At 39.4% G+C, this 20,857-nt stretch overlaps 1 protein-coding gene across 1 annotated transcript; it reads right to left on the bottom strand.

Annotated features, from left to right (window-relative positions):
* Positions 1-3,805: 3,805 nt before the first annotated feature.
* On the bottom strand, positions 3,806-20,450 carry LOC115765623 (homeotic protein deformed). Its single transcript, XM_030709273.1, has 5 exons — positions 19,416-20,450; positions 18,294-18,385; positions 18,044-18,218; positions 6,891-7,273; positions 3,806-5,193 (listed from the first exon to the last, which is right to left on the bottom strand). Exons 1-5 carry the CDS (start codon positions 20,158-20,160, stop codon positions 4,867-4,869), a joined length of 1,722 nt encoding a protein of 573 aa, XP_030565133.1. The 5' UTR covers positions 20,161-20,450; the 3' UTR covers positions 3,806-4,866.
* Positions 20,451-20,857: the final 407 nt, after the last annotated feature.

The raw sequence follows: 20,857 nt of genomic DNA, 5'->3' as shown, positions 1-20,857 counted from the left end.
GAGAATTGATTGCCTACATGTATTTTGACAAACAGCGGACTGTTGTGTTTGCCATGAATATCGCCAGCTAATTAGCAGGTAAGCGCAGCTCAATGATTTTCCCGGAAAAACTGGACCGGCAAAACGGTAGCCAAACGGTGCCAGAAGCGCATCAGAAAAGTCAAACGGAATTAAACGTGGCCTGGAGAAAGGATTAAAAGAAAAGACGGCGGGCGGTGTTCGGCGTGCGGCGCTCAGCATGAGCCAATCTTTCGACTTCGACTTTGACTTCAGCCTAATCCCCTTAGCTTCACCCTTTGCTGGTGCCGCCGCCGCCGTCGTTTCAGTCAGGCGCGTGGGTGTGCGAGGTGGGCGTGTCGCTGTGTCTATGCCGAATGTATGCAAAGAGCGCTTGCAACCGGAGGAACCTATGAAACCTATGAAATTAGCAACAGAAGACGTGGTTAATTGTTTTCTGTCGAGGGTACAAAAGGGTTGACTGCAATCCGGACTCTGTGGGCTGAGCCATGTCCGGTGACTTCTGTGGGGATTAGCCGGGATGAAAGAGGATGAGACGGGATTAAAGCACTGCCTTTATGCATGCCGAACGCCGACTTCAAACAGGGCGGTTACCGACTGCGTCTCAGTCGCTTAAAATACTGCACAGAGTCAAAAGTCAATTCAAAGATACTGAATAGGAGAAATTTAGAAGCACATAGCAAGAGATCGATTTTTTAAGGCACTCCCAAAAAAACAAAAAACCGACTTGTATTATTCAATATGGTTCAATGAAAGGTATACAACATTTAGGTATACAACAATAATAATTTTAATTTTTATAAGCAATACAAATATTAAAATTATTACCATTATTAAATTATATATTTTTGATATAGATTTATTTTAGCAGTTGCCAATCAGAACTAAAAGGTGTCCTATAATGCACTTAGAATAAAGATAGGTGTCGACAGGTTTGTACAATTAAAAAAAAAATTGTAATTAATTACGGTCTTGGGTGACCTCCTGGACTCCTTCTGCGCCGTGAAAGTGGCGCCTTTTGAGCCGCTGTAGCCAAGGGTCTGGCCAAGCGATTGCTGTGAACCAACAGTCGGCCGACTTCCCTACAGTTATGGGGGCAACAAAGAATATTGATGTATAAATAATGGACAATATTTCCAAAAAGGTCGGAAAAAAGAGCATTCTTGTAGAAGAAAGTCAGTTTCTTTCAATGTCTCGACTTAAGAACATTTAGACTTAAGTTTGTAAGGGCCTGTTAGGGCACATCGGGATTATTTCACTCTCGGGTCTCTAGCTCTACAAAACTTCTTCTTTACGACCGGTCAATCAGAAGTACTTGCAAAAATCTTATGTTTTCTAGGAAGAGTGTAAGCAAATTTATGTGTGTTTATCAAGGGGACAGAACATCGTGAAATTTATTTGATGGATTATTTATAAAACAACCTTAATCAAACCTAGATTATCTTTAGCTGGATTTATTTTACCAGCTGCTTAAAAATTGCTCTTATCTTATTTTGCTTGCCTTACATACCTTTGCAGAAAATCATTATACCCTTTTTACCCATTTTCAGTGGGCTCAGGGTATAAAAATAGATATAGAACACACAAAATAGCATAATATAATAAAAATGATAAAAGCAATAACACATACATGTAATATGATATTATTGGAGTCCACTTGCAAGCCAGGTACAAATGAAAGTTAGTACTGTAAGAGGCTGGACACACGGCGTCCCACTTTGGGGAACTGCAAGCAACTTTAACATCAACATAGAGCAATTTCTAGCCAAGACTCTAGTACACATCTTCGAAGCTGACTACCTTATTCGCAATTCTGAAATAAAAAGGCGGACGGCATGTCTTTTCATGAAGGTACTGCAACAGATTGAAGCTTAAGGCCAACTCCTTGGCCGTTCTCTTAGAGAACAGTCTCCACAACCGCCGTTTGAAAGGATTCCAACCTCTGAATATCAGCTTCAGATCTCTTCCCAACACCTGAGGCCATCAAACACCTCCCGCTATTGTAAATATTCGAGGTTTATTTAAGGTCGAACAAATAAATTAAAATAAAAAAAAAAAAACAAAATGATTAAAAATATATAATATTTCAAAAAATAATAATAATACTTAAACCTAAAAATAATGGTTTTATTGGTTATCCTTTTTTTTATATAATTTACATATTCACTCGCACAGTGGGAATTTTAAGCACAATCTTGCAAACAATGTCTTACACGATTTGGAAAGGCTGTCAATGTTGTTAACTGGTTCTGGATGGATCCTGACGCAAACAGTCGAAAGGTAGTGACAAGCGGAGCTACCGTTGCCATTTATTGGGGTGAGGGGAGCCCCGTTTCACCCTCTCTCTCTCTCCCTCTCTCTTTCTCTCTCTCCCTCTCTCTCTTTCTTGCTCTGACTGCAAAGTTATTTCCTTAACACGTGCTACTGCACTCGTAATCATTTGGAGCTGCTAATTTCGACCCTTGCGGTCGGTCCGCGTTCCTCAACAGCACGTTCCGGTGCGCGGTCGGAGCCGTAAGTAGGTCTTAATCCTTTTTTTTATCGCGTTGGGCGAGTGCGCACAATTTCCAGTTGCTCGAGCAGGGGCGAATGCGGCGCAGGACTGGACTCGATTGGAACTGCTGGCTAAGAGCTGAATGCGCGTAGATCATTTCGCAATGATAAATTAAGCGCTAAGAGTATTTCCATGTTCCTGCAAGACAATCCACTGTCAGGCAAGGGAGATTGATTGTGGTGAGCTTCTGCCCGTGCCTGTGCCTGGGCCAGCTCCAGCTCGAGCTTGTCGCACATGTGCTGCTTACCTTTTGGCTTTATGGACACACTGTCAACGCGATGTCTGCCTGACTGAGCAGCGACATATTTGCAATAGGAGCCCAGCTCCGTTTCAGGGAAGTTGCGCATGACGCAGACGTGAAGCTGGCTAAGACCAGTTTATGACACTCTTTCGCTCGCGCTCTCTCGGGGATCGAGCTGGTGGCTGGCTGGGCTGCCACTTTGAAAGATGATGCCTTGTTTAACATATTTCCAGAAGCCAACAGGTGCCAATGGGCTGTGATCAATCATTGCGAATCGATGTTTAATTAAGAACTCTTGTTAGCATTTGCCAACTATCGCTGCCAGCGCATCTCGCGCCTCATTGAGCCTGAGCCCCAGCTCGTCGCCGCTTCGTCTGCGTCCCCCTGCCATTCCACGTGAGCGACGCTGATTGCAAACAAAGGCTTGTTGAATTCTTCGGGGCAGCGCAACAAAGGCCGCCAGGATGGTCCCGTCTGGCAGCCCCACATGCCCAGCAGCGCGGGGCCATGATGTTTAAATTTGTCCTAATTAGATGACAATGAACGATGAATCAGCGTTAAATGCGAGTCTTCAGCTCGCATCCTGTGTTGAATATTTCTTAAAGCTATTTTGGCTGGAACATTTCAGAATATTCTCAAAGAAAAACCTTATTATTTCGGTCTATTTAAGAACCAATATATGGTTAATTGGAATGACCTCGAGTCGGTACTCTGTTTAATAGTTTTTTTTTCAAGGTATAGCCTTAAAAATTATTATTTAAACACATTCGAATGCCATATCTGTGCCCTGAAATGTTTATACAGATCGGATAATAATTACCCAAGTTATTCCAGATCACATTTCCCATAGAGTGGGGCCTAAGAAGAAGGAGGCACAGTGTAGAAGAAAATTCGAATGCTTACAGGCTATTCTTAGTCGAGCACTCCTAATCGTAGAACTCTTTTTCGCCTGAATTTTGATCCTGTGTTTACCAAATTCATTTCAATTAATGTCTTTTGAAAAACGTAATAAACTTTTATTTACATTTTCTTTTTAATAAATGTGCGTTGATCCCAAGTTATTTTTTTCCTACGCCTATTGGGGGAGGAGCTGCAGCAATAAGTAATGCGAGGATTGGTATGAAGAGTTTCATCTTGTGTATTGTTATAAGGCGTATGACTTAATAGAATCGCTATTTATACGAAATTTCAAAATGCGGATGTCGATGTTTAAATGAATTTGGTCACACTTCACGCCATTGTAAATTAAAACTTATTATATAATAATTTATTTATTTTCATAAAGAAAAATGTACTTTGTTAAACTTCTTATTGATGCAAGATCCCTATGTCCAAGGGGTCTCTTCTGGCTTTAACTAAAAATGACCACAATTTATATAAAATTGTATTCTCTTAACATTTTATTAATACTTACGGGCTACCTTAAGTTACACTGAAAAAAAACAACCCATTTGTAAACTCCAAGTAAAATTTGTTCGGTTTATTTGGTTTTTATATTGTCTAGGTATATTTATGTACTTATAAATGTTTGTTTGCTGTTGTATCCATAAAATATACGCACGAACTTACATATATATCTACGCACAACAGATGCAACTAGTTAGATACAATAATAATCATAATAATAATAATAATAATAATAATTATACATTTAATCATACATTTCTTTAAACTATTATTCCACTTACAACTATGACAAATTGGGCTTCGGCTTACAAATAATTTGCTATGCTTTATACAAAACGTACATCTAATTAAGTAGCACTAATGTACAAGGTTCTCCTTTTTTATTTTAAGGTAGAATGGGGAGGAGGACGTTACTTAAGCCTAAGTTGTCGCCCAGTGGTCGTTGGTTTTGTGCTTAACTAAGTAATATTTTTCACTGTATACTCCGAATTTGCCCGGTGACCTTGACGTATCGCCGGGTGTACAAAAAAGGGGGATTTCGTTACGATTGAGACTTAAGACTTAGGAAGTGGGTGCCGGAAAGTATTGCGGGGCTAACTGAAGGACTCATTGTACACGGTTGAGTTAGGGGCGTGTTTGGGGTCTCCTAAAGCGCCGTCAGATCATAATCCTGTTTGATGTGCTGCTGCAGATTGGTCATGAGATCGGATTGCTGTTGTTGTTGTTGATGATGGTGCAGACCCGTGTGCATTTGATTGTTGTTGAGGTTGCTGCTGTTGTTGTTATTGTTATTATTATTGTTGTTATTGCTGAGATGCACCTGATGCTGCTGAGATCCAGCGTAGGCATTGCCATTGCTCGCATTACCACATGACGTTAGATTCGCCGCCTCCGTGGCGGCGGGTATATACGGCGGATTGCCCAGCGAGGAGCTGACATCGCCAATGCTCTCCAGGCTATCGGAGCGTATGCACTACAATCGAAAAGAGAAATCAGAAATTTATTAATAATATCAAATGACAAAGACGTCGTTAAAAGCTAAGGGCCAGTGTTAGATATTAGATATATGGTAAAAGATAAACCAACACTTAAATAACTTAAGCAATCAGGCAATTAGTTACACTATTCTTAATTCCTCAAGCAGGCCTCGCAATACTTGCTTTGTTGCGAATATTCAAACTTGCGGAAGCAAAACTAGTTTAGTTTGTAGATACAGAATATTTTATACCCTTAGGCTTTTGTATTTACACACATGTGGATGCCATTAGTATTTCATGAAAATTTCATATTCAAGAAAGGAAGACGGAAATTCAAATGCTTGTCACGGCAGGATACCTCTGAGTAGGGCCCTCCCGCTCGGAGCACTCTAAATCGCTTGAATTTCGACCCCATATATATCTAATTAAATAAAATTAAAGTCGTTTGAAAAACATAATAAACATTTATTTACATTTTCTTTTTAATGAATTTGATTTTTGCCTATAATTAGTGGAGGGCCTGCAATTATATGAAGTGCGATGATTGGTATGAAGAGTCTCATCTTGTGTATTGTTATAAGGCGTATGAATTAAGAGAATCGCTTTTAATACGAAGTTTCAATATGCGGATGTCAATGTCTAAATGAATTTGGTCACACTTCACGCCAGTCGCAAGCTAATTCAAATCTATTTAGTTTGTATAATATCCAATTATTATTTTATATTTTGTTATGGTAATTTTATTGTTTTGTTTTGTTTTTTTTGTAATTGCTTTATACTTCCTAAAACCCCTTTCCGTGAAAAGATGTAAAGAGACATCCTGTAAAACGACATCTTCGGGGCCATATAAGTAGAATCTTGGTCATGGTAACTATTTTTTAAATATTCTATTTTCCATTCTAAATGTTATTTCTAGTTAGCAAATGACAAATTTGTAAATAAAGCGAAAAATTTCCACTGTCATACATATCATATACATTTATATATATAAAACTGTTTGTCCTGACTGAATGACTGACTGAATTATTGACTGACTGATTGGTGATCAACGCGCAGCTCAAACAGTACGAGCTAGGAAGCTGAAGCTTTCACTGTAGTTGTTAAGACGGGGTTTCGGGAAATTCCACCCGCAAGTGTCGAAAAATCGCGATAAATGTTTGTATGAAACTTTTCATTCGACCAGTTTCAAAATCAAAATCATACCTGCCACGGGCAAGGCCGGGCTATACCCGCTAGTATACATGTATATCTCTTTTTCTCACTCTCTGTCTCTTTCTCTCTCTCTTTCTCTATCTCTTCCAATATAGAACTGTATTATTCATATATTCCTCATAAGTGTCCATATCCCTTTCTATCACTTTCTCTCTCTCTTTTTTTTCACTCTCTCCTTCTCTCACTCTCTCTCTCTCCCTCTCCCTCCCCCCCCCCCTCTCTCTCTCTCTCTCATCCATTATAAAACTGCATTACTCGTATATTTCTCAAAATCCTCTCCCCTTCTCTCCCTTTCTCTCATTTTTTCAATCTTCTCTTTCCCTCCCTCTTTCTCTCTTTCCCCCCCCTCTCTCTCTCTCTTTCTCCCCCTCTCTCTCTCTTTGAATTATTCATGTATTCCTCGCATTTGTTGTTTTCAGCTCGTGTCATTGGTAGCTACAGTCGCTTCCCTGTTGATTGCTGTGCAGCGAATGGAACTCACCTCATTCATCACCGGCGTTTGTTGTTGTTGCTGCTGTTGCTGTTGTTGTTGCTGCTGTTGCTGCTGGGCCTGCTTCTTGGCACTGGCGCGCTTTGTGGGCTTCTTGGCTACCGGTGTTGGATTGCCATTGGCATCGACCGTTTTCTTGCGCACATTCTTCGTGTTGGGCAGCTTGTTGTCCTTCTTCCACTTCATGCGCCGGTTCTGGAACCAGATCTTGATCTGGCGCTCCGACAGCACCAGCGTGTGGGCAATTTCGATGCGCCGCCGTCGGGTCAGGTAGCGATTGTAATGGAACTCCTTTTCCAGCTCAAGTATCTGGTGGCGTGTGTAGGCGGTGCGTTGGCGTTTCGGCTCCATGCCCGGCTGATACGAGCCGTTCGCTGCAAAAAACAACAGAGAGAGAAACAGAGTGGGAGCATGAGAAGATGCATAATTAATGATTGAGAACAGGGGAAGGGGCATGGACTGGGGGCAGTGGCAGGCCGATTAAGTCGCAACGAGCCACAATTAATACACTTCAAATTTAGTTTCATAATAAGCAGCAAGAAAAAGGCTCAATAAATCTCGCCAGATAAGTTGACAACCCCAAAAAGCGCGCCAAAAACTTTTGACAACACCTTGAACCCCCGGGCCGCCGCCCGAAGGGTAGATATACACGAAAAAGAAGAAGAAGCCACCGACAGCGGGCAGATGAAAGAGCTGCACTTACACAGCGCCCGTCCAGGATAATTAATCAAAATCAAGTAAAACAACTGCCTGTCCGTCTGCCTATCGAATAAAGGACAACATTGCGCGTTCGCATTTAGTTTTTCCTCGAACGCTTTAATTAAACATTTCCCGCCGCAGCTACAGCTCACCCCGCAGACGTTTTATCCTTTTCCTGTTCCGTTTTTTACGCGCCACACCTGCTGTCCCCGTTCACGATTCGAATCGGACCCACGACTGCAACAAATAGAGCCAACAGACAGCCGACAGCCCATCAAATTTATATTCGCACCATCAATTTCAATTTGGCCAGATCGCAATGCCATCGAGTTTGGGTTCAGGCTCAGGGCTGATGTCTCTATCCCTATGGCTGGTCCAGGGTCCTGACGCAGGCTCCGCAACTTGACCAATCATATCCGGAGCGCACATCAAGCTGTAATTTATAAAAATTTCATTGCACTGTGACAGACAGCTTTCGATTTGATATAAATATTTCAATCCCAACTGCTCTGCTGCCGTTTCTCAGCTGCTAGATTAATGATGTTGTCCACTGGCCGCTGACAGCAGCAGGGGTAAAGAAAGGGGGCGAACGGGCAAGGGTTTCACCTCCCCTCCCCCCACCCCCTGCCTCTATTACTCTCTTTTGAGATTTAGTTTAACATCTTTGAGTCGCAATGGGTGAAGGCCTAAAAGAGCTGTTGACAAGTTTTACTTTCTGTTTCCTAATTGTAGCTTTTGTTTAAGTAAACTAACTTTTAATTTTAATATACTTAATTAGTTTTACTTTTACTAACGGCTTTGCTAAATTAATAATGATTTAAAGTAAGTTTTTGTATTGCTAGTAAAAACTTTAAATTAGCCAAAGAACCAAGAACTTAATTTAATTGTGTGTCAGCTTTAATTCAATAATATTTTGTTAATCGCTTTTAACCTCTTACAATTTGTTTAAGCTAATGCAAGTTTATCACTATATGCTTGTTGGCAGCGTCTTGATCAATGTCTTGGGTTGAATAGGAAAACGACAGATAATCTTATTGTTGAATATCTTTAGCAACAGTACAGTACAGTACAGTAGAACACTATAACAGATGATATTTACATATTTAGCGAAATAAACAATAATCCAATTTTTGTAACATTCATGGACTCAATTTTTCAACTCATGATTTTACATCCGGATAAAAAAAAGAGAATACAATTGTGTTCCCATGCTCTCAGTCTCTCTCTCCCTCTCTCTCTCTCTCTCTCTCTCTCTCTCTCTCTCTCTCTCTTTCTTTCTCCGTTCGTTCGTTCAGTTTCTCTAGGTGCTAATAATTTCCATTTACCTTTCAGTAACAAAATAAGTTAAACATTTTCCTATTTTTTATAAAAATAAAGATGCCCATTTGTAATTTTCCTTCTTCTCTTATCAAAATAAAAATGAAATGAAATGAAAAAAAAATAAAATTCGTATAAAATTCCTTCATGTATAAATCATCACGTCGATTCGTCAAGACTTCTTCACAATCTTTAGAAATTGTCTGCACAAATTCTTTAATGAGTTATTGATTTGATAAAGTTGTGAATAAAAGAAGCAACAACAACAAACATAAAAATTAAACAATATCAATTACAAAGCCTGAAAGGAACAGGCGGCACGCGGAACGGGAACGAACGAAGGAGACAAGGAACAAGAACAATGAAAACGAAACCAATGAAGGCAATGGCCGCAAACAACGCGACGTCAGCTGCTGCGTAGGCGTTGGCGTTGACGTTGACGTTGACGTCGGCGTCGCAGCTGACGTTGCAGCCGGCGTTGGCAGCATGCTGCGTTAATTCGTTTTTAATAAGTGCGTATCATTTCATTTCAACATTTCAACGAAATGTCCAGTGTGCCGGGTTGAGCGGGTTGCCATGTCCATGTCCATGTCCAGGAAGAGGCCTTCAAGCTGCGGCCGGGGGTTTCCAAGTCCAAGTCAAAGTCGTCTCGCCGCCCCAAAAGTGCAGCGTCATGCTGCGGAGCGCTTGCCCAAAAGAGTGCCAATTGCAATTGCCTGGCAGCCAATTTATGAAAATGCCAAATCATACAAGGCCAAGGAAATCAAGATTGCACAAACAACAAATGCCGTTGGTGGGGGAGGGGGCAGGGGCAGGCAATGTTGCAGGAACGTAGCGTGAAACTGCTAAAGAGCGAGATGTTTGTTTTTGGGAAAATTGGCGCTCTCTGGGGGATTGGCGGCAATGTTTAAACATATTAGTGCGTAGGTAGCTGCCTCTCTATCTCCCTTCCTCTCTCTCTCGCACAGTCTCCTGCTTTTACCCCATATCATGTGTAGGTTATAATTGGCCCTGCCTCATGCACGGCTGTCGGCATGTTTGTCCCATCGCATGATTTATCATGCAGTTGTGACTCCACAATTTCATTCATAGACGAGGGACGTTAGTTCCAAAAAAAAAAAAACTATGTCAGACGTTACTTAATAATCATAATCTTTTGTGTCGGTGGCGGCTACATTTCTGAGCAAAACCCTATATTCAATGCCAGGCCCAGTCAGAGGCCCGGCCCGGCGATATGCTCCACATCGCTTTAATCCACAAAAACTGATCGCTGCCTTTGAGGTGCGGTCATCTGGGCAACTTCCGGGCTTTAACTACACTTTCATTCATTCGCAATCTTCGAGTAACTGGGCCAACTGCTTCCACTTGATTAATTGCTGCGATACTGCGAGAGTGTGTAAATATTTTGGATATGTGGCCGGGGCACGACCTGTGATCGAGAAATTTGACTCGTGCCAAGCAGAAAATAATTTTTACGTCTGTCAACTTTGATTTAGCTGCTCATTCATCAAACGCAACGCGAAACCCGTTCCCAAAACAACCAAAAATCTCTCCTCAACCGGCGTTAAATTTCTTTAGCAACATTGAGGGTAAAACATTATCAAATGACAATAAATTAATATTTTGTTGGCCCTAATGAATGGTTGGCAAAAAGTGAGTGCAAGGCGCATATTGCGCATACGTCGCGTTGGCAAGCGTCAATTGAATTCTAAGCTAAATTCTGTTTCAGGTTTTTATTTATTTTTTTTTATAAAGTTTAGTATTGATGTTACCAACAACTGTGAATTGCCGGCAGCTTGTGTGTGGGTAAATGTACTTATTTATATTTTTTTTTTGTGTGTGCCATGAGCTCATGGAAAAAGGCAAGTCAACATCAGCATTTCAACAACAGCGGGAGCTGCATCAGCAGCTTGTCAAGTGACTTGCAATTTGTGGCAGGCAAATAAAAATAAACATGAGCTCATGCTACTTACACACACACTCACAGCAGAGCCCCTAGCATGCGTACCACAAATCTCATGTACTTACAAAACAATTCAATACACACACACACACACACACACATGCATACAAATCCTATAAAGTTACAAACTGAAGCACCCGCAGCAATTGAACTTGTTGCTGGGAGACTGCATCACAACTCGAGATGTTAATTTGCTCGCAGCAATTTAATACATTTTTAGCTGCACTAAAAAAACAGACTTTAAACAATATGTTAATTCCAGCTCACGAATTGCGAGTAAATAAAAACAAAACAAATCAAATTCTATTTAAAAGCTAGAAGGCGCTCGATAAAAATGTTTTTGGGAAGACATCAAAATGATTGATGTCAACCCAAACAGAATTTGTTCATAAATAAAACTACAACATGGTCCCAGGTTTTGCATTGTTTATAACAGGAGACGTACGTTCTTTACTTTAAAATTAAAAAAATTAAATAAAAAGAAATAAATAAAGAATAAACGAATTCTTTTTAACAATAAAAAGTTTATCATTTTTGGTTTATTTCTGCATTCGATGATATTAATGTCGAAATCTTTGCGTTCGCAAAATTATATACTTTCAATTATTTTAAATATCTACCTTTATTAGTCAAATATTATTTGTATTATTTTTTAGGCCTTACTTCATTTTAAATCTGTCTATCTATTACGAAAATCGTAAAATTAATTGATCGGACCTAGGCGCTTTCTAGGTTCTTTTAAAAATAATAAATAATAAAAAATAATAAATGAATTAAGATATCAGATATTCAATTATTTTTACATTTTTAATGCAAATTGTCTTCTTTTAAACTCAAAAGGTTACTTCAATATGAAAGTTCTATGTAAAATTTATATGAATCAAGAAAGCTTTTCAAATAATTCTCAAATTTTAATTTTAAAACATGAAGAATTTTATTTAAAAACGTATAAGAATGTAAATATTATTATTATGTTAATTTCTCTCGCAAATCGTAAAACTTTTTTTAATCATGAAAATAATTTTGTTATTATAATTTTGTCATGAGTTGATATAGCACGTAGAAATGTCTGTCTGTCCGTCTGTCTGTCGGCCTGTCTGTTTCTATGCAAGCTAGACTCTCAGTTCTATAGCAATCGTCTTGAAGGTCCGTCTTTCTATTCTTGTTTTTTTTTAAGAAATATAAATCTATATATGCCCAGAATTTGAAGTGAACTATACAGGAAAACTTTTAGTTTCTGTGTAGGATGACCTCATTTAATGAACATATGCTAGTAAAAAGTTAATAACTTGTCTTAAATGTAGTCTATAGTGTAGTCAGGTAACTGTCGTTTTTCTTTTGTACTATGCACCTATTTATTCTTCCGCGCTGAGTAATAACAATCGCAGCACATTCACAATAGATTTTCACTTTCCATAGCCGCACAACCAGAAGCGAACCTAATGACCAAAAACTGACTGCTCGCCGAAACGGAATCTAGCACTTGTCTTGAAACTATTTTAAGATATATTTTTTAAGTTGAATAAGTTGCAAATAATACGAGAAACAAAAATGAGACTCTGACCAAAAGCCGAAAGACAAACAGTAACAAGTTAAGAAGCTCACGACTTTAAAGTCTTTAACAATAGACGCGACCTTGAAGCTACGTTTTGTTCAAAAATAAAATGGAAAATAAGAAACGACACGAAACGACTGTGACTGCCAGTTTTGACTGCTGCAGTTGGGCATGATTCTTGTTGCCGACTTGGACCAATAAAAGCGTCGCTAATTAATGCCAATTTCAATAATTCCGCACAAGTTGAGAGCTCCAGAGTTTTATTGGCGCAAATTGAGCGCAAGCCGTAGGGAGTGTGCGAAACTGTAAATACTCTGTCAATTCTCGGCTCCATTCACATTTCTGTGATTGTTGTTGTCCATTGGGACGCTAATTACGCTTTGTTCGCCAACAGATACAAACGGAGTGGACATACAGATACAGATACAGATACATTTAGAGATCCAGCTGGTGCGGCTGCTTCAGCTGTTCGTGCCCCATCTGTCATAAAAGGCGAACTTCTTAATTTTTACTGCGTCATTTTCATCATTGTCATGCCCTGGGCTTGGGCCTCTGCTGGGGGGATGGGGGCGACGGGACGAGTCTCTGGTTGCCTCCGTCTCTGCGCATTTTGCAAAGGCTGCTCAGTTTCAGTGTTGGGTTTACAGCATCTCGGTCTGAGTCTGGGTCTGGGCTTGCACTTTTTTTGCCGCCTCAACAGAGGTGAGATGCTGATGAGGTTTTTCGCAAGTCATCGGGTAACTGTGACTGCCAGCCGTGAGCCTGGCCTGGTCTGGTCTGGCCCGGCCTGGCTTGGCCTCTGCGGCACATTGGAAACCTAATCGTGGACTTGCCATTGAAATTCAGTTACAAGGCTGGGCACGTTTTCAGTGTGCTTGTTTTACTATGACCATAAATGTGAATACGAGTGTGAGTGTGTGAGTGCGAGTGTGAATATGAATACTAGCGTGCGTTGCTGTTGTTATTGAATGTTATATGGAACGTGAACTCGCCGATCATCTGCATGGTCTGGTAATAGCATAAAGTACAACTTAGCTAAGCTTTTAAGCTCTCGTGCATGAAATCAATGTTTCGCGTACATGCTACCTATATTCTTGAATATGTGAGTGGTTCTGTGAGTACACAAGTGCATCCATTTGATTAGCATACACGAAATCAAGTATTTATCTGAAGTGTGGCGTGAGGAATACCTACTTTTAACTATGCTTCAAAATTAGACATCCAATTTATGAAAACAAAATGAATAACTTAAAATGTATAATTACATCAGCATTAAACTTTTAAATAACATTTTCGAATAGTTCGCATAATCACGAGATTATTGTAAAGCTAAGACATATTTAAAACAAAAAAAAACAAATATTTAATTTAAATATAAAATTCTTTGATTTCTTAAAAAATATTTAGGAATTAAACATATAATTTTGACATGTCTTATAGAAATGTATATAACACTTTAACGCTCCTTAAAGAACAATACAATCAATAATTAATAAATATTTAATTACTGCTTAATTTACGCATTTATATGAATATGACAGATAATGGTAGGCGAGGTATACCATCTCCGAAAGAGAGAGAGGCGCCCATCTACGACCTGTTTATATTATATGTTCTTTCTAGCATTTCTATACCTTTTATCTATACCTTTTATCATTGAGGTTGATGCATAAATCTAAAAGATTTTAATAGCTAGAGACAGCTAAGTAATATCAAAGTTAATCGATATTAAATTTGATCATTTATTCATGAATATACAGAAAGAAAAACGGCGGGCAAATGACAAAACTTTTCGTACTTGATTGCAAAAATATTTGTAAGGTTATGAAACCCGAATCGAGCTAAGCATTTTTGAATCAAGTATATTTCGAACTAAATTTTAGATAAACTCTAAAAGGTCTTAGAATAGGAATTAAAAGTTCTTGAATCTAGAATGCTACGGCCTGTCCGGAATCGCAAAGCAAAAGAGAGCAACAAATTTGAGGGCGTAAAGAGTAATCAGTAATGTATTGAGCAGGTAGATTCCTTAGTACTTATAATGAGTTTAAATAGCAAGAATAATAATAATATTAAGAAATTTGTACCAACCCAAACAAATTTATTATAGTTCCACACCATAATTCAATAATTGACCTAAAAATATTGTCAACACTTTGCAACTATTAAACAAATTGTTTCCTAAATATATAAACTTTGGCCAATTATAGCGCTGCTTTTAGCTGTTATTTATTTTGATTGTTGTTGTTGTTGTTTTTGCCTAGAGGCGTATTATACAAATTGAATGGGCCCGTTTTTGGACCACACGCCACCTGATACGCACGCCAACTCATGTAGTAATATTTTGTGGCTAGGCAAGCGCTAACCGAGTGTAAGTCATTTGTAAAAGACCTGAGAACAACAACACAAACAAGAACTAGGCACCGGCTCAACAGGCAACAAGATTGGAACTGAGCCTGAGAACTTTGGACTGGGGCTGTGGCTGTGGCTGCGGCGGTGACTGGGGACAACCACATTCCGCCTAACGAGAGATGATGCACTGGCGATAATCAAGTTTCGTCTTGTTTTCGTAGTCGTACGCTCATGATAAATGTCACAACATTAACATCAAATGACACGGACCATCCGTCACTCAGTCGGAGTTTTGTCTGTTGCCCCTGAGCGATCTCAAACGTCTGTCTGTCCATCTGTCTGCCTGCCTGCCCGCTTGCCTGCCTGCCGAACTACTTCGATTTGATGCTCATCAGCATAGTTAATCCCCTCGAGTCGAGTCGAGTAGAGTCGAGTCGGTGTCGCACGTCGAGATTGTCTCTGGAGTGGGTTTTGAAGAGAGCGCGTGGCGCAACCGAATGATATAATTGCCCATTAGGGTCAAGGTTATGTTTAATTGGAGTGCATCAGCGCGCTGCATAGTCGCTGGAACTAAGCAAGTATATATGCTAATTAAAAAGCAATTTATCAGCTAACCCAGTTGCCGACCGAGTCAAAGCCACCCCGCATACGATTGTTATTCACTCGCCACCTGAACCTGTCAGCCCTATTTATTGTCAGCCGGCCAGCTGGCATTGCCCCTGGGGCATCATGTCCATGTCCAGTTGGTCCCAACCAGATGCGGTAGCCAATTTTGGTAGAATTAAAACAATAAGCGCTGACAAACGTCGCGACGCGTTTTGATAATCGAACTCAACACATGGCTCAATGAATATGGTTTTAGGCGCGTTAATGTTCCGGCGCGACAATTAATGGTAATTATCTATCGAAGCTGGCATTCGGATTCGATCGCACGCATAGGTACACATATATATATGTACATATACCTATATATATATATATATATATATATATATATTCAACCACCTGGGTATTGGTGGCCAAGTTCATTCGCTCATCGAAGAGTGAATGGAAACCTGTTTCCGCAGCCCACATTCGAGTCGGTGTGTGGTGGGAAAATATTAAAAACAAAAAAAAACATGAAACTTGCAATTGGAATAAAATTCGTTACGAAAACTAGGGTGTGCATTAAAAAAAAAGAAGAAATGTGCTAAGGAAAGTTTATGTATGAGCTATGTTAGAGGCTGTCTTCACTGAGTACTTATGTTTCAGAGTTTCATTTCCTGCCTAATCTAGGGTATATGTAAAGAGAGATTCTTAAAGGCAAACATAAAATTGATAATCTTATCTATACGTCTATAATACCTTATAAATTTCATGTTTTTGAGCTCTGTAAAATCTGACGTATATTTGAATTAAGGTAGAATTATTTTAAGAACTTTATTTATTGAAATAATAGACACTTATATACTTTTAATATATTTTTATTATTTTAGTAGATTTGACGAAGCTAAGCTTTTAAGGAATCATAGTCGTTATTTTTTTACCGAATATCTATTCGAGGAAATGGAATGGAATTTTTTAGTGTTCCCTGCCAATCGAGTAATTGTAGGCGAAACTTTATTTTTAACAGTTGCTCCTTTAAGGTTTTCTTAATTAATTTTGGTGTTTTCTTTTATTTTCTGAGGCATGGGTATAATAACGCCTTAGATGATATCAATTAATAGATAAACTGTAAAATATAATATAAACTAATTTCAGGAATACCTCATAGTCTGTTTTTACTCCAACATGCTCTAACCAAATGTGGACTTCTAATTGATTTACAAAAATAATAAAAAAAAGATAAAGTAAAATAAAAATCCGTCACGCCGAAGATTTAAAACCCTTGTAGACATTACCCTATTGCAGACATGTGAAAATAGTGAAGTTCGTAAATGCTGAGATTTTTAAATATTTTTGAAAATAGAATATTTTGTCATATCCTACTCATCCAGTGATCTTTCCTATAGCAGCTAAATGATATATTGGTCCCATGTTGATAAGATTTTGCATATATTTGACGATCATAATGAAACTAATAATTATCCCGAGCATAGTCAAGTTATTTTAAAACAAAAGATTTCCATATGAGACCCAACTGTTCGACCGACCGTTGGGATATGTGCTATAGGTGCCCGATCCGGCCAATTCCGACATATGTACTGCCTGAACAGAAAGACGGATCTGTGCAAATTTTCAAGACGATGGCTCAATCAACTCTTATCCAAAATATATGTACTTTATGGGGTCGGATATATCTGCTTCTGTGCGTTACAAATGCCATGAGAAAATTATAATACCCTCTGCAAGGGCATAAAAAGAAACAATAAAGGAATACCTTACGAAAGTTCTTTTGAAAAAAAAAACCCAAAAGCAAACTTTCTGTAAAACACCATATTTGAATCTGATATGTACTATTAAATATACTGATATGTATTCTAGATATATTAATGCATATATTGAAGTATATATATTCTATGTATGTATATAATCTTAAAGGTTTGAATACTTCCCTAAAATTGAGTTCATAAGAATCAAAAAACAACAAGTGGTTTCCAGCAAACAGCTTAAGTTTCTAGGAAAATAGTCTATAAAATAAAGGACTATTACTTTAATGATCACATTCAAAAAGCTTCTGAGTTCACGAGACCCAATCCCAGTTGAAAACCCCAAAATTCCCAAATGTTTGCAAATTTAAATCAAATCTGCGATTCATTAATAATATTTAATGAACTTAAATGAAGAATTTCACTTCGTTGGATTTGGCTTGCAGCAATGAAATTATAAATCTATTTTCATTCGCGGAATACAAATTCAAGTAACACAATTGTTTCCCCACCAAGCATAAGATTTGACAAATCCACTTAAAGACACAGCAAGTGTTGAAAGAGAACTGAATAGGCTTTACTTTAGTCGAGTGGCAGTTGCATACAAATACAGCCATATGAATATGTACATTGTATATAGTCATATGGTATGAATATGTCACTCGCCATATACATTTTTGCCCTCAGCAGAAGGCGCGCCATTCTTGATTTTGATTAATGAGCAGCGAGCAGAGTTTTTTTTTGGGTCTTTTAGTTTTTGTTATTTGCCAAAGTCGAGCATTACGAAGTCTGTCAGTGGATCACGTGGGTGTTGGCAGCCAAGTAATTTAATTAGCATACGAAAATGGGGCACACTCTGTGCTTTATGGGTGCATCTTCGTGTAGGTATTTGTGTGTGTGGAGCAGTACTTACCAACGCCCGCTACATGAATCTTCTTCATCCATGGGTAAATGATGCGCTCCCCGTCGGTTGTCTCGGCCATCAGATCATCATCGCTGTCTGAATCACCCAGATCATCATCGTTGTCGTTGGACGCCAACTCGTCTGGGGATCGATCGAGCATCAGACGATCCTCTTCGGACATATCCTGCATGGAAAACAGGTATTTTGCATTAGTCTATTCGTTGGCATTTATCACACTTTTTTGCTTGTTTTTATTTACATTTTCCGATCCCATATCATCACAGTGTAGCACCTCTTGCAGCTGTTGACCAGTGGGTGCGGCTTCTTCAAGGCGTTTCTCTAGCTTTAGGCCTGGTGGAGATTTTAAAGTTCACTAAATACGTTTTTTTGATTCTCATATTGATATAAATTAGATTAGATTGCCATACTCAAAACTCAAATACTTTAATGTGGCACATACATTAATTGAAAATTTAATTTGAATTACAAACTTTGGCATTGAAAGAGCATTTTAAACATTTTCAAGAATTTACTGTCTAACATAATATAACAATTTGTAAAAAAAATGCATTTTTAATGAAAACAAGAAAAAAGAAAACCTCTGGTAAGATTTCTTTATATATTCCCTATGTATATGACTATCCTTTTCCTATAATCGAATCATTCGCCGACATTATAAAAGTTTGATTTGCTCTCTATGCACAAATTTCAATGTAGTTCAAAACTTTTCCAAGTATGTGTTTATAACTTTGCAAAATGGGCGTAATTTGAGGCGCTTAAAAAAGTGATTACTAATTATAGTATTTGGTTAATAAAATGCTAAGCCCTTTAGTCTTGTTAGTGTTGTTATCAATAAAATTTCTTGGTGAACTTCTTCAAAAAAATACTCAAGTTACAATTCAGTTTCCATCCACTGAATTTATTAATCGATTAATCAAAAGTGAAATTACGATTTTGACGGAACTAACTTTCCCATATTGCCATTTATATAAAAAGCTCACTAAAAAAGGATATATCGCATTTATATCAGATTTAAATAATATTTTTCTGAAAAATTATAAGATCTGCAATTTCAACTACATAATAACGAGTAGAAAAGCTAACCTACACATTTTTAAATAAATTTTGACAAAGATAAGTTTAGATTAAAATTAGATATAAATATTTTTCAATGTCGATAATCGTACGAAAATCCTATGTAAAATATAATTATAAATAAATTGCTAAGATAGATAAATTTCTTTGATAACCAAGCAATATTATATATTTAAAATTTATATATTAAGCTTTAAGAACATATTTTGAATTTAAGCAAAATTTTGTAATCATAAAAAAGCTTTTGAAGTTAAAGTTGACCAATTTGAAGTCTCATGCGACTCACCTAATTCCTGCAGACCCAATGAGGTGTTTGTTGGCGGCTCCGTTGAGGAGCATTGCAGTGGCAGGTCCATCATCTGTGAGGAGAGCGGCGAGTGGCCTTGGGAGTGGGTGCTGCCGACGCTGCCGTTAGTGGTGCCATAGTAGCCGCCGTAGTATCCATTGGAGCCATTTGCGCTACTGTTGTTTGGCACGTTCACCGACGGCGGCGGTCCGTAACCCGCCTCCGAGTGCACCACTCCGGCGGAAATGTACTCGGGCGCATGGTGCACAGCCGCAGCGGCTGCCGCCGCGGCATGGTGGCCATAATAGCCCAGACTCTGGTGCGGATGCGGATGATGCGTGGGCGGCGTTGTGGCATAGTTTGTCGCGTAGCCCGCATTCTGGTGATGGTGGCCAGAGAGCGGACTGTTGCTGTGGTGGTGCGAGTGCGAGAGCGGGTTATGGTTGTGGTGGTGCGCGGCGGCGGCCATATAATCATTGACCATTTCCGCCGGATGCGTGGCGTGCGGGTGACCAGACATGCCAGGGCCGCCGCCACCAAGCCCAGCACCCCCACCACCAGTACCAACACCAACACCAACACCGCCGCCCATGTGCCCCGTTGATGCGGTCATGGAATAGTGACCATTGTAGTGATGATAGTCATCGGCAACCGGCGGGAACTTCGGATCCAGGCCATTACCCATGGACATGGGGCTCTGGACATGGTGTGGCGCATGTGGATAACCCATGAGGAATGAGCTCATCGTAGTTTCTGTGTTTCTATGGTGGATTACTAAAACTCTTGCTAGGCTCTGGCTCTACGACTGCTGCTCGCTGAGCGCATATTTCATTTCAATCTTCACTTATTGGCACTCACTTTTTGTTGCACTTTTTGCCTTTTTATGATCACTTTATTTGGACTGTGGCCAGCATTATTTTTGATGCGGGGGCTCTGTTTATTGAACACAGCGCGAATGTCGCGCAACCGGCGCGTAAAAAACGTTGAAATTAAGCGGCGCCGTAAACAACAAAAATTCCAAACAATTTGACAGCGGCGTTCAGAAAACATTCAAAAATACCAAAAAGACGACGCGTCCGATTCACGAGTGCGAATGCGAACCGTTCAATTCGAGCCGTTCTTTTGTTATGAACACGAACGAACGCTCTGAGCGCGAGCGAACCTGTTTTCTGTTTTCCTTGTCCACAGTTGTTTCAACTGCTTTTCGCCGCTCTCCCTCATTCGCGCGCTCTCTCTCTTTCTCTCCTTCTCTCATTGTTCGCTCCGAAACGCAGCGTACAAATCGCCATTGCCATTGACAGCTAGCGATGACGTCGTCGAGTTTCGAAACTCGATTTACTAGTTTTGTTTTTGGCTTCACTGGGAAGCAACAACAGTGTACAAAGGACAGCCCACACGGAGTGAGAGCTCCGTAGCCATGGCTGCACGCCATTTTCAACCAC

Source organism: Drosophila novamexicana, unplaced genomic scaffold (assembly GCF_003285875.2).
Source record: "Drosophila novamexicana strain 15010-1031.04,08,12 unplaced genomic scaffold, DnovRS2.1 tig00000986-arrow-arrow-pilon, whole genome shotgun sequence".
NCBI lineage: Eukaryota > Metazoa > Arthropoda > Insecta > Diptera > Drosophilidae > Drosophila > Drosophila novamexicana.
Note: the sequence above shows the minus strand (reverse complement) of the source record. Positions and strands in the feature narration are given on the sequence as shown.

Excerpts from the sequence above, each read along its gene's own strand:
- LOC115765623 (XM_030709273.1), bottom strand. The coding sequence starts at position 20,160 with ATGAGCTCATTCCTCATGGGTTATCCACATGCGCCACACCATGTCCAG. Across the intron at positions 7,274-18,043 it reads GATTCATGTAGCGGGCGTTG|CGAACGGCTCGTATCAGCCG; the intron begins GTAAGTACTGCT and ends TGTTTTTTGCAG. Across the intron at positions 5,194-6,890 it reads AAACGCCGGTGATGAATGAG|TGCATACGCTCCGATAGCCT; the intron begins GTGAGTTCCATT and ends TTTCGATTGTAG.